We start from the raw sequence: 14,509 nt of genomic DNA, 5'->3' as shown, positions 1-14,509 counted from the left end.
ATCACACTGCCAGATCTCAAACTATATTATAGGGCCATTGTCATCAAAACTGCTTGGTACTGGAACATGAACAGACACACTGACCAGTGGAATAGAATTGAGAGCCCAGAAATGAGGCCCCATACCTATGGACATCTAATCTTTGACAAAGGGGCCCAGACTATTACATGGGGAAAGCAGAGTCTCTTCAACAAATGGTGTTGGAAACAATGGGTTGAAACATGCAGAAGAATGAAGCTGAATCACTGTATTTCACCAAATACAAAAGTAAATTCCAAGTGGATCAAGGACTTGGATGTTAGACCAGAAACTATCAGATACTTAGAGGAAAATATTGGAAGAACTTTTTTCCGCATAAATTTTAAAGACATTTTCGATGAAACGAATCCAATTACAAGGAAGACTAAGGCAAGTATAAACCTATGGGACTACATCAAATTAAAAAGCTTCTTCACAGCAAAAGAAACCACTACCCAAATCAAGAGACCCCTCACAGAATGGGAGAAGATCTTTACATGCCATACATCAGATAAGAGTTTAATAACCAACATATATAAAGAGCTTACCAGACTCAACAACAAGACAACAAATAACCCCATCCAAAAATGGGGGGAGGAATTGGACAGAATATTCACCACAGAAGAGATCCAAAAGGCCGAGAAACACATGAAAAAATGCTCCAAGTCTCTGATTGTCAGAGAAATGCAAATCAAGACAACAATGAGATATCACTTCACTCCTGTGAGAATGTCACACATCAGAAAAGGTAACAGCAGCAAATGCTGGAGAGGATGTGGGGTCAAAGGAACCCTCCTGCACTGCTGGTGGGAATGTCAATTGGTCCAACCTCTGTGGAGAACAGTCTGGAGAACTCTCAGAAGGCTAGAAATGGACCTACCCTATGACCCTGCAATTCCCCTCCTGGGGATATATCCTAAGGAACCCAACACATCCATCCAAAAAGATCTGTGTACACATATGTTCTTGGCAGCACAATTTGTAATAGCCAAAACCTGGAAGCAACCCAGGTGTCCAACAACAGATGAGTGGCTGAGCAAGTTGTGGTCTATATACACAATGGAATACTTCTCAGCTGTAAAAAATGGTGACTTCACCGTTTTCAGCCGATCTTGGATGGACCTTGAAAAAATAATGTTGAGTGAAATAAGTCAGAAACAGAAGGATGAATATGGGATGATCTCACTCTCAGGCCGAAGTTGAAAAACAAGATTAGAAAAGAAAACACAAGTCGAACCTGAAATGGAATTGGAGTATTACACCAAAGTAAAAGACTCTGGGGTGGGTGGGTGGGTGGGGAGAATACAGGTCCATGAAAAACGATGAATGAAATAGTGGGGGTTGTATTGCTAAATGGGAATCTGGGGAATGTTATGCATGTAAAAAAAAAAAAAGAAGTAGAAACGCAAAGCAGAAATTGACTGAGTTTGGAGTATGGCACCAAAGTAAGAAAGCAGAAGTATACTAGAGTTTGCAGTGAGTACCTCCCTAATACTTCCTCTCCACTTTTCCAAGCTTTGGGTCCATGATTGCTCAACAATTTGTTTGGCTTTGTATGTTAACTCTCTTTTCAGTCACCAGGTTCCAGGTGTCATCAGGATGCCGGCCAGACTTCCATGGATTGAAGACCCCACCAATGTGTCCTGGAGCTCAGCTTCCCCAGAGACCCATCCTACTAGGGAAAGAGAGAGGCAGACTGGGAGTATGGACCGACCAGTCAACGCCCATGTTCAGCGAGGAAGCAATTACAGAAGCCAGACCTTCTACCTTCTGCAACCCTCAATGACCCTGGGTCCATGCTCCCAGAGGGATAGAGAATGGGAAAGCTATCGGGGGAGGGGGTGGGATATGGAGATTGGGCGGTGGGAATTGTGTGGAGTTGTACCCCTCCTACCCTATGGTTTTGTTAATTAATCCTTTCTTAAATTAAAAAAAAAAAAGATTAAAAAAAAAATAATAATAATAATAACTATAACAATAAAACAAAAAGGGAATAAATAAATATTTTTTTAAATCTTTAAAAAAAAAAAGATGTTGGTGTAATTTAATGCTATAATTAGATACAAAGAAAAGCCCAGGAGACTCTGCAGCATAGGCATGAGGAGAAAGGCTGACTCACCATCGTTCCCTACTTACCGGGAACCTGAGCAACATCTTTGGGGAAGCAACAATCAGGGGTTTCCTGAAGTTCCGAACCATCTGTCTCCTCAGCAGGTGGAAATACTGGGCAGGAGTCGTGGGGTTTGCCACAAACATGTTCACTGTGTCTCCATCCACTCCCTCCTCGGTGCTGTCACACATCTGGGGGAGAACCAGGTAGGCAGAAGTGAGACTTTAGATCATCTCATTCCATTGTTTTAGACGAAAGGAGGGGAATCTCCCTGCATTACAGAAAACACCCCAGAATGTATGGCCTGGGAGGGGTTCTCCAGAGCAGAATCGTGTCCTCCCCCTCTGCCCAAGTCTGTATTTAAACACAGTTGTTCCTAACTATAGCTGACCGCAAGTAGCATCTGGAGGGGAGTTGATAGAAATGCAGGCTCTGTGGCCACCTGGCAGAGCATATATGATGCTGTGCAACAAGGGTCCAGGTCTGAGCCTTGGGTCCACACTGCAGCGGCATGGACCACAACTGGGGAGCTCCATGAATAATAGAGCAGTGCTGTGCTGTTTCTCCAGTCTCTGCCTCTCTGTCTCTTCCTCTCACCTCTCTCTCTCTCTCTCTTCCTCTCTGTCTCTCTTTACTTTGAACTGCTTCAAATAAAGACTATATGGGCTTATGGACAGAAGTATAGATATATGATAAAACAAGAATAATAAAATCTTAATGGTAGGGGCCAGGTGGTGAACATATGTGTTACAATGCTCAAGGAACTGGGTTCTATCCCCCAGTCCCCACCTACAGGGGAAAGCTTCATGAGTGGCAGAGCAGTACTGCAGGTGTCTCTTCCTCTTTTCCTCTCTATCTCCCCTTTCCCCTTGACTTATCTCTGTACTAAATAAATAAGTAAGTATAAAATATTTTCAAAACCTTAATGATGGAATCTAGAGGCTCACTATGATATTTGTTCAACATGCTTAAAAATCTTCATAATAAATTATCAGGAAGTCAAATACCTGAAGCAACACTATGTACAAATAAAATATATACTATAAAAAAATATTTATTTGGTAGTCGGGCGGTAGCACAGCAGGTTAAGCACACGTGGCACAAAGCACAAGGACTGGCCTAAGAATCCCGGTTCGAGCCCCTGGCTCCCCACCTGCAAGGGAGTCGCTTCACAGATGGTGAAGCAGGTCTGCAGGTGTCTGTCTTTCTCTCTCCCTCTCTGTCTTCCCCTCCTCTGTCTGTCCTATCCAACAATGACAACATCAATAACAGTAATAACTACAACAATAAAAAAACAAGGGCAACAAAAGGGAATAAATAAATAATATGTATTTATTTATAGATATCTCTATATATCACTATATTTAAATATATACACATATATATTTGGGAGGGTGCCAGTGAGAGAACCTGGGGCCTCATATAAAGCAGAAAAATGAAAAAACAAAAAAATAATATTAAAGTACAGGGGCTGGGTGGTGGCATACTTGGTAGATCACATGTGTTATAATCCCAGGGACACAAGTTCAAGCCCCCAGCTCCTACCTGCAGAGGGGAAGCTTCAGGAATAGTGAAGTAGTCCTGCAGGTCTTGGTCTCTCTCTCTCTCTCTCTCTCTCTCTGTCTCCCCACTCAGTTTCTTTGTTTCTCTTACAAAAAAAAGTAAAAGTACAGATTCCCAGGTGCCACTCCTAAGACTCTGAGGAGCTCGGGCTGATATCTATCTCCACTCACCAAAAGCTCCCTCAGTGATTCTGATGAGCCAGGCTTAGGAAATGCTATTTGCTGCACAAGCACCCTTTCATTGCCATGAAGCCATGATCCTAACATGCTGGCAACGCCATGTCTCAAAGAATGCTGACAGAGCAATGGCATTGTCTCATCCCAGTATTGCCTCTTAAACTTGCGGGTGCATGTTCAGTGACTCAAAGAGCTAGCCCTGTATCATAGCCCTGGGGTACAGGGAAATACACCTTTGGCTCCAGGAGCCACTGGTCATACCTGCAGGAAGCGTTCCAAGCGGCAGGATGAGTGGTCAGGGCCGGCACCATCATAGCCGTGTGGAAGTAGGACAACAATGCCACTCTGCAGGAGCCACTTGGCCTCACCTGGAATAGCACAACAGACAAGAAAAAAATCCATTAAAAAAAATTGATACAGGGAGTCGGGCTGTAGCTCAGCGGGTTAAGCGCAGGTGGCGCAAAGCACAAGGACCGGCATAAGGATCCCGGTTCGAACCCCAGCTCCCCACCCGCAGGGGAGTCGCTTCACAGGCGGTGAAGCAGGTCTGCAGGTGTCTGTCTTTCTCTCCTCCTCTCTGTCTTCCCCTCCTCTCTCCATTTCTCTCTATCCTATCCAACAACGACAACAACAATAATAACTACAACAATAAAAAAAACAACAACAAGGGCAACAAAAGGGAATAAATAAAATAAATATTTTAAAAAATTGATACAAAGTAAAGGGCTTGGGAGTTTGGGGGGAAGTCTAGGGGGTACAGAAGGAGGAGGGGGATTAGAGTGTTATGCAGAAAACTGATAAATGTTACACATGAGGGTCAGGTGGGAGCACACATATTACAATGTATGAGGACCCAGGTTCAAGCCCCCCAGTCCCCACCTACAGGAGGAAAGCTTTCACTAATGGTGAAGCAGTGCAGCAGGTGTCTCTCAGTCTCTCTCCCTATCACCCCCTTCCTCTCAATTTCTGGCTGTCTCTATCCAATAAATAAATAAAGATAATTTTAAAAATTGCTTTAGAAAAAAAGAAATGGTACACATGTACCAACTACTATATTTACTGTCAACTATAAACTGTTAATCCCCCCAATAAAATAAATAAATAAGGGGACCAGGCGGTGGCGAACCTGGTTAAGCACATATATTACAGTGTGCAAGGACACAGGTTCAGGGCCCCAGTCCCCACCTGCAGGGGGAAAGCTTCACAAGTGGTGAAATAGGGCTCTCTGTCTCTACCTCCCCCTCTCTAAATTTCTCTCTGTCTCTACCCAACAATAAATAAATGAAATATTTAAAAAATAAATGTTTTTTAAAAATAACTAAATAAAGAGATTGGCAGCAGCACAGTGGTGGAGCAGATTACTTGTATACATGAGGCTCTGAGCTCAGCCCCCAGCACCACATGTGCAGAGTAATGCTCTAGCTTGTCCATAACTAAATAAATAACTAAATAGGCAGGCCTGGGTGGTAGGACAGTAGATAAGTCATTGGACTTTGAAGCAGAGGTCCTAAGTTCAAGCCCTAGCACCACATGTGCCAGAGTGGCTCTCTAGTTTGTCCTCTCTCTCTCTCTCTCTCTCTCTCATATATCAATAAATACATAAACAAATAGGCACTGGGTTCTGTATGCAGAATTAATTGAAACTGCCCTTCAAAACAAGTTTCTTGTCTCATATACATCTCTTTTGCTTTTTGTTGATTCATAAAAATTAACAAGAGGGTGGCTGGGCGGTAGTGCAGCGGGTTAAGCACACATGTCACAAAGTGCAAGGACCGGCGTAAGGCTTCTGGTTCGAGCCCCCAGCTCCCCACCTGCAGAGGGGTCACTTCACAGGCAGTGAAGCAGGTCTGCAGGTGTCTGTCTTTTTCTCCCCCTCTGTTTTTCTCTCCTCTCTCCATTTCTCTCTGTCCTATCCAAAAATAATGATATTAGTGACAAAAATGACAATAACCACAACAATAAAACAGAGGCAACAAAAGCGGGAGGGAGAGTGACCTCCAGGAGCAGTGGATTTGTGGTGCAGGAACCAGGCCCCAGCAATAACCTGGAAGCAAAAAAAAAAATTTGATAAGATACACCGGGTTAAGCACACATAGTACAAAGTGTAGGGACAGGCATAAGCATCCTGGTTCAAGCCCCTGGCTCCCCACCTGAAGGAGGTTGCTTCACAAGTAATGATGCAGATCTGCAGGTATCTATCTTTCTATCACCCTCTCTATAAAAGGCCACCAGGAGCAGAGAATTTGTAGTGCAGGCACTAAGCCCCAGCAATAACCCTGGAGGGAAAAAAATAATAAGATAAATCTTAACACAAATAAAGAAATGTGAGCCTGCTGCCTGGACCTCAGAAACAGTTTTCAATACTTGTACTTTCTAATACTGTCACATGTGTTTAAAAGTCACATGGTGCAGTGGGTTAAGTGTACGTGGCACAAAGCACAAGGACCGGTGTAAGGATCCCGGTTCAAGCACCCGGCTCCCCACCTGCAGGGCAGTCGCTTCACAGGTGGTGAAGCAGGTCTGCAGGTGTCTATCTTTCTCTCCCCTTCTCTGTCTTCCCCTCCTCTCTCCATTTCTCTCTGTCCTATCCAACAACAATGACATCAATAACCACAACAAGGGCAGCAAAAGGGGAAAAAAAAAAAGTCACCCATTGCTGTCTGGAACCCTCTTGGGACAGTGCACTGGGCTTTGGCAGGTGGGACACAAGCTCCAAGGTAAACATGGCTTCTAGAACAGCTTGTACCTCTGTGATTTCACCTCTGGCCTTACTCCTGAAGGTGGGTCTGACCTTTCCTCACAGGCTACTGTCCCCAACCAGGCCACAGACATGAGAACAAGGACTGGACATGTCAACATCCAGTCCTCTTCAGAGGAAAGGGAGGAAAGGCATCTTCAAAATCCATGAGGGATTACCCCCACACACACCACAATGGGGTCAAGGGCCTGGGGGAGCCTAAGCTTGTACTTTACAGGCTTTGAATAGTGACAGCAAGCAGGTCTTGTGTTTGCAACTGTTGATTTTGAATGACAAAGCCTGGAGTGGTGGCTCTGCAGTACAACCCAGGCCTGATATGCACGAGGCCCTGAGTTATACCTTTGGCACCATATAAGAACAAGAAAGACAAAAACAGAGGGGCCAGAAGACAGCTCACTCAATATACTACACACTCTGTTACATGTGAGGCCCTGGGTTTGAGCCTGAGTACCATATCAGAGCCCCACAAACAGGACTGGGAAAGCTCCATGGATGGTGGAACAGTGTCATGATATCTCTCCTCTGTTTCTCTCTTGCTTGCTCTTTTCCTCCATCTAAAGTAAAGAGTAAAGAAAGTGATTACTTAGAGATACTGCACAAGCTTGAGGACCTGGCTTCATTCCCTAGTGCCTCATAAAAAAGAAAAAACAGAAGAGCTTAAGTGACAGAGGTAGGTGCTCTGGTGTCTCACACAGACAAGAAAAGGGATAAAAGCATGCAACTTTCAGTATTCACATAGATGAGTGAATTTTCATCAAAAGAAGTGAATTTTCATAGCTGTGTTGCTATATTTATGGAGAGAGCAGAACATTGCTTAGCTCTGGCATGTGTGTTAGGTTTGAGCCGGAGGCATCAGGCATGCAGGTCTTGTACTTTACCCACTGAACCAGGCAAGCGAAGCGGATTGTCTAGGCTGCTAGTTCCCAGATCCCCACTGTGTCACCAGTGTCTAATGTGACTCATATTAAGGTATGGGACAGATCCCAAGAGCAGACCTAGATGTCAAAGCACTGGTGAGCCAGTCAGTACTTGAAACCCTCCTAAAATGACCCCTGCAACACTTCCTGCTGGCAGAGTCCCTGAACACTCTTAAAAAGCTACACTGTGGGGCCAGGTGGTGGCGCATCTGGTTAAGCACACACAGCACAGTGCACAAGGACACAGGTTCAAGCCCCTGGTCCCCACCTGCAGGAGGGAAGCTTCACAAGTGGTGAAGCAGGGCTACGGGTGTCTCTCTGTCTCTCTCCCTCATTATCTCCCCCTCCTCTCTCAATTTCTCTCTGCCCCTATCCAATAAATAAAAGATAAATAAATAAAAGTTAAAAAAAAAAAAGCTACACTGTTCCATTGGTGGCAGAGCAACCCCTCAACTCTCTGGAGGGGCTGTCCTCCAAGGAGACTCAGGAGCAGCGCAGGTTCCCTGTGAGACACCTGAACTTGTGAGACTGGTTTCATCTCTCCACGCCACAGCATAGCTGTGAGCAGACACCAACCTCCAGAGATGAACGTGTCAAAGATGATCTGAGCACCATTGAAGAAGTCGCCAAACTGAGCCTCCCAGAGCGGCAGGAGCAGAGGGCTTTCAATGCTCATCCCATACTCGAAGCCTAGGACAGCCTCCTCCGACAGTGGGCTGTTGCTAACCTGGATCCATGGAAGGAGAGAGGGAATGTCAGGCAAGGGGGTGACCTGAGGCTGATAAGCGAAGCATCACTTTGGTGGTGTTTTGTTTTGTTTTGTTTTGTTTTGCAGCACCAGGGAATGAACTCAGGGCTTTGTATAAACATGACCCTGCTGGGCAGCCTCCCCATCCAATTTTCTAGTCTTGATTTTTGAGTGAGAGAGAGGAGAGAGAGATAGGGGGAGAGAAATGAAGAAGAGGAACAGAGAGAAACAAGGAACTAGGTGAGAATGAGAGAGGAAAGACACCACAGTACCACTCTACCACCCATGAGGCTCCCCTAATGCCACCCATGGTGCCCCCATGTGGTGCTGGGGGTTGAACCCAGGACTTCATGCTTGCTAAGGCATGCACTCTATCAGGCACATTCTGTTCTAGCCCCAGAGCATCACATTGATACAAACCTCTCACAGGGGAGGAAGGGCAGAGAGGGAAGCTCTGGTTTCATTCTGCTCCACATGCCTTTGAGAAAGAAGCTCTACTGCTCTCTACAAGTGAGGCAGGTAGAAAAGTTGGGGCAAAGAGAGGAAGACAGAGAAGTTGGAAAACAGACATAGAAGATTCTCTTTGAGAAATGGCAAATTAACTTTACCAGAGGACCCCTCCAAACTGGAGCTGAGTATAAAACACAAAGGCCAGGTATTATGTCTCACAGGTGGAAGATAAATAAATAAAATGACCTGGAAGATAAATAAATAAAATGACCTGTAAGATGGCTTATCTAGTAGAAACACACTGCACTATGCATGAGGAACCAGGTTCAAGTCTCTGGCCAGTACGTGGGAGCACAATGCACTGGCGCTGTGGTGTCTCTTCTCTGTTTCACCTTATATCTTTTTTCCTTTCTATATATTCCCAACATTAAAAGAGAGGACGGAGTAATTCCTTGGTGACTCTTCACTAGATCTAATGAATTACTGGAGTGAAGTCATTTTCAAATACACTGCAGTGTATATTTTAGTGTATAAAACTGCTCTAGGTCACTGATTGTCAGAGAAATGCAAATTAAGACAACACTAAGATACCACCTCACTCCTGTAAGAATAGCATACATCAAAAAGGACAGCAGCAACAAATGCTGGAGAGGTTGTGGGGACAGAGAAACCCTTTTACATTGCTGGTGGGAATGTAAATTGGTACAGCCTCTGTGGAGAGCAGTCTGGAAAACTCTCAGAAGGCTAGACAAGGACCTTCCATATGATCCAGTAATTCCTCTCCTGGGGTTATACCCCAAGGACTCCATAACAACCAACCAAAAAGAGGTGTGTACTCCTATGTTCATAGCAGCACAATTCATAATAGCTAAAACCTGGAAGCAACCCAGGTGCCCAACAACAGATGAATGACTGAGAAAGCTGTGGTATATATACACAATGGAATACTACGCAGCTATCAAAAACAATGAACCCACCTTCTCTGACCCATCTTGGACAGAGCTAGAAGGAATTATGTTAAGTGGACTAAGTCAGAAAGATAAAGATGAGTATGGGATGATCCCACTCATCAACAGAAGTTGATTAAGAAGATCTGAAAGGGAAACTAAAAGCAGGACCTGATCAAATTACAGCAGGAACCTCACATCTCCACTATAGAGCCCCTACTTCCCCCAGTCCTGGAACCCTTGGATAGGGCCCACTTTCCCGTATGCATCTCCCAATCCAAACCAAATAATATTACATTCGCCGATCACAACCTAACCAACGCAACGATTGCCACCTCAACATGCTTCACCTCAGACTGTGTCCAGAGACTTCACGAGTGGAATGACAACCCTTCAGCTTCATTACTCAGGTGAGACCTTTCCTTTTATAGTACACTCTAATTTCATCTCAGGTAGTTCACTTTCTAACAAAGTCCCATAACCTAGATATACACCAGTTTCTGTGAGAGAAAGCTTATGTGCACACGTATCCATAAACTACTGCAAAATATATACCTGAAAGCAGAAGTACACTAGAGTTTGCAGTGAGTACCTCCCTAACACTTCCTCTCCACTATTTCAAGCTTGGGATCCATGATTGCTCAACAAATTGTTTGGCTTCGTATGTTAACTCTCTTTTCAATCACCAGGTTCCAGAAGCCACCAGGATGCTGGCCAGGCTTCCCTGGATTGAAGACCCCACCAATGTGTCCTGGAGCTCAGCTTCCCAGAGACACACCTTACTAGGGAAAGAGAGAGGCAGACTGGGAGTATGGACCGACCAGTCAACGCCCATGTTCAGTGGGGAAGCAATTACAGAAGCCAGACCTTCTACCTCCTGTAACCCTCAACGACCCTGGGTCCATGCTCCCAGAGGGATAGAGAATGGGAAAGCTATCATGGGAGGGGGTGGGTTATGGAGATTGGGTGGTGGGAATTGTGTGGAGTTGTACCCCTCCTACCTTATGTTTTTGTTCATTAATCCTTTCTTAAATAAAAAATTAAAAAAAAAAAAGAGGGGAGGGAGTGTGTAGAGAAGAGTGAAATTGCACAGATACAAAGTTTCAGTGGGGGAAAAAAAAACCCAATCAGATGTGTTGGTATGCTTCTAAAAACCCCTTCTGTTTCATTAGTTTAATCCCCCCTGCTTAACACTATTCTATTTACATAACCACTGTATTCTATTTACATAACTACTATATTCTATTTACATAACTACTGTATTCTACTTACATAACCACTGCAGGGCATTGGTTCAATCCCCACTGGTTTATGATATGTTTTTGCTCCGCCCCCTCTCCTTGTCACACTCTGATTTTCACCAGTCACTTTTCTCTCCATCCTCTCTATGTCACATCCTGTTTCCACCCTACTTGGCAAGTATATAAAGACAGCATTGTGAGTTTTAGGGTACTCTAGTTGAGTTCAGCTTAGCTTGGTATAGATTGCGCTGCGTCCTGCATGAATAAAGAGATACTGCGTACAGCTCAACCATGAATCCCTGGTCGTCTGTTACCCGCCCGTGAAGCCAGCCCGGCGAAAACAACACAGATGGGCAAGGAAAAGAAAAAGAAAAACTCTGAGATTGTAAGGACCGGGGTGCACTCTACCAGGTGCCACAACCCCCAACCCTCTATTTTATTTTATCTTATTTTGTTTTATTTTATTTTTACTGGAGCACTGCTCAGTCCTGCCTTATGGTGGTGCTATGGATTAAACCAGGGAACTCTAGTGCCTCAGACATCAAAGTCTGCTGCACTAACACTGGTGCTATTGCCTAAGTCTTCTAGACAAAACAAGACAAAACAAACAAAAAAGCAACCTTATTTACTCACTAGTGAGAGAAAAAAAAAAAAAAAAGGTAGGGGGAGAACTAGAGCATCACACTGGAATATGTTGTGCTGGGAATCAAATAATGGACCTTCACTCAGGCAAGCCTCCTGAGCCACCTCCCTGGTTGTTATTTGCAGCCTTTAAATGTGCTGCTGCATCTGCCTAGAATGTTCTCCCTACTTTGACTAGACAAGACAACTTCTAATGTCTTCAAGTCCCGGCTCAAATCTTCTTCTTTGATGCCTTTCCTGACTTCCCGGGGGGGGGGGGGGGGGGAGGGCAGTTGCTCCTTGTCCTGTGTAGTGTATTTATCCCCAAAAAAGGATTTAAGAGAGCCTGTAGTAGCCCAGAAGGGAGCCCAGTGGAGAGAACTTTGGACTTTCAAGCACGAGGTCTTGAGTTCAATCTCCATCATAGCAATCACAAGAGTGATACTGTGTTTCTCTTTTTCTCCTTCTCCCTCTGGTGAAAAATAAATAAATCTCTAAAAAAAAAAAAAGATGGTTCATGGGGGTTAGGCAGTGGAACACATAGTTAAGTGCATACATTATCATTTGCAAGGACCCAAGTTTGAGCCATTCTCTGCTCCCCTCCTGCAGGGTGGAAGCTTCATGAGTGATAAAGCAAGTACTGGGTTGTTGTTAAAATTCGGAGGCTCCAGCTGGCCGGGCTAGCTTCACGGGCGGGTAACAGAGACGACCAGAGACATACGGCTGGGCAGGGAAGCTGTATTTCTTTATTCAGGAACAACGATTCATAAACTAACCCAAACTAATCACCAAACAGAACTCTGTTGCCTCTTTCCCCCTCTGTTGCCTCTTTCCCCTGCGGCGGCGCCAAACACTCTCTAACTCTGGAACCCTGTCCGGGTTCCTTGGGGCGGGGACAAGCAGGCCCGCAAAATTAGCAGGACTGAACCAATTTTCTTGGCAGGGGGAGAGCTAGAACAACCCAATGTAAAGCATACAACACTGGGTGGGGGTTGGGGGTTGGTGGTGGCACACCTGAGCACACATGTTATAATGTGCAAGGACCCAGATTAGAGACCCTGGTCCCCACCTGCAGGGGGAAAGCTTTTCAAGTAGTGAAGCAGTGTTGTAGGTGTTTCTCTGTCTCTTCCCCTCTGTATCACATCCCCTCTTGATTTCTGACTGCCTCTATCCAATAAACAAACAAACAAACAAAATAGAAAAAAAGAAAGAAAGAAAATGTCAAAATAAATAAAACAACACAAGCACTTCAGGTGTCTCTCCCTTTCGATCTCAATTTTGTATCAAATAATATAGAAAGAAAAAAAAAAGGAGAAATGGGTCACTGGAAATTGGTCATTGGTTTGTGGTGTAGGCAATAAGCCTCAATAATAACTCTGCTGGCAAATAAATAAATGAATATATAAATATATATGTAAAGATGGCTAATAATTATGTACAGTGTATAACCTGATAATGTAAAGGGAAAGAGGACAGAGACTGAGAGAAAGAATGGAATCAAAGAAAAACATGACCTGTTACCTGCTCATTTATTACCAAGGTAAATAGAAAAGAATAAAATAAATAGGGGACTGGGCAGTGGCACACTTGGTTAAGTGCACATTATCACCATGCATAAGGATCTGAATTCAAGCCCCCACTCCCCACCTGCAGGGAGGACACTTCACAAGTGGTAAAGCAGGCTGCAGGTGTCTTATCTTTCTCTATTCTTCTCTATCTACCCTTTCCCTTCAATTCTCTCTGTCCTGTCAAAAAATAAATAAGTATAAATATTACATATGAGTGGAGTCACAGTGACAGTTGTAAAAATGGCTAGAGTAGAGGAAAAGACGATATGCCCCTCATTGGACCTGAAGGACAATTTTCATGCAGGTTCTTAGATACAAAAATGAAAAAAGGCAGGAGCTGCCCTTGACTCTAAAGAGTTCAGCATGGAAAACAGCGTGATAACAGACAAATATGTTAGTCCCACTGAACCTCGAGAAATAAGGCCATATGGTTTACTTACTTTTTAAAATAATGATTTTTTATTTTATTATTTATTGGATAGAGACAGAGCTATGGAGAAGGAGGTGGGAGAGAAGGAGAGAAAGAGACACCTGCAGTACTGTTTCACCACTTTAAAGCCCCCCAAACCTGTAGGCAAAGGACTTGAACTTGAACACCTCATGCCAGGTGACAGATGTGCTTAACCAAATGTGCCACCACCCAGTCCCTGGATTATTTGCTTTTATAAGTCAGGAAGAAATGTTGACTTATGATTCCAAGTCTTTACATTACCTTAATGAATTAAACAATATGCAAGCTACAACATCAAATTTGGATTTGTGAAATGAGCGTGCCTCTGATATTGACATGATTCAGACTGTCAGACTGAAAGAGCACTAGTCCACTTGCTGGTATGCTTCTTTTAATTCCAAGTACATAGATCTATATTCTCTACTCACACATCACCTCTCTGTTTCCAAAAGCACCAAAAGCTGCCAGCAGCAGTTTCTAGCTGTTTAAGGGATCCTGCAGCTATCATGATCAGAACCTGGGTTTTCCAAACAACACAGAGACATCTTACCTCCAGAAAGCCCTTCTGCTCGGGGTCCATGTGGTTCAGAGGGATGTAGGTGTGGTCAGTCTCCTGGCAGACAACCATGGCATGTCTCTGGCTGAAAGTGCCCCGGCCGACATCCTGGCCACTCAGACGAACATTAAAACCTGGGCAAAAGCAAGAAAGGGACAAAGTCCAGATTCCCATGAATAACCAAATGATAATAATAAGACCTGCTGACCCTGAATCCTTATACATCAGTTCATCTTGTGAGTTTCCTTAGGATAATAAATATTCTTATTAAATATACCTATCTGTATTCAGGACAGTAGTCAGGGTGAGATGGAGAGTGAGGGGCCAGGTGACAGTGCACACAGTTAAGTGCACATACCACCATGGGCAAGGACCAGGGTTCAAG

General features: G+C 44.2%; 1 protein-coding gene across 1 annotated transcript in view; it reads right to left on the bottom strand.

Moving 5' to 3' along the window:
* Positions 1–14,509, bottom strand: part of DHTKD1 (dehydrogenase E1 and transketolase domain containing 1) — a 71,588-nt gene that overhangs the window by 14,859 nt on the left and 42,220 nt on the right. Inside the window, exons 10-13 of the mRNA XM_007524620.3 lie at positions 14,119–14,258; positions 8,119–8,269; positions 4,129–4,235; positions 2,155–2,319 (exon numbers count right to left, since the gene is read on the bottom strand). Coding sequence (XP_007524682.1) covers positions 2,155–2,319; positions 4,129–4,235; positions 8,119–8,269; positions 14,119–14,258 — 563 coding nt within the window. The remainder of the gene's footprint in view (positions 1–2,154; positions 2,320–4,128; positions 4,236–8,118; positions 8,270–14,118; positions 14,259–14,509) is intronic.

Source organism: Erinaceus europaeus, chromosome 6 (assembly GCF_950295315.1).
Source record: "Erinaceus europaeus chromosome 6, mEriEur2.1, whole genome shotgun sequence".
Taxonomy (NCBI): domain Eukaryota; kingdom Metazoa; phylum Chordata; class Mammalia; order Eulipotyphla; family Erinaceidae; genus Erinaceus; species Erinaceus europaeus.
The sequence above is the reverse complement of the archived record's forward strand: the minus strand, read 5'-3'. Positions and strand labels throughout refer to the sequence as shown.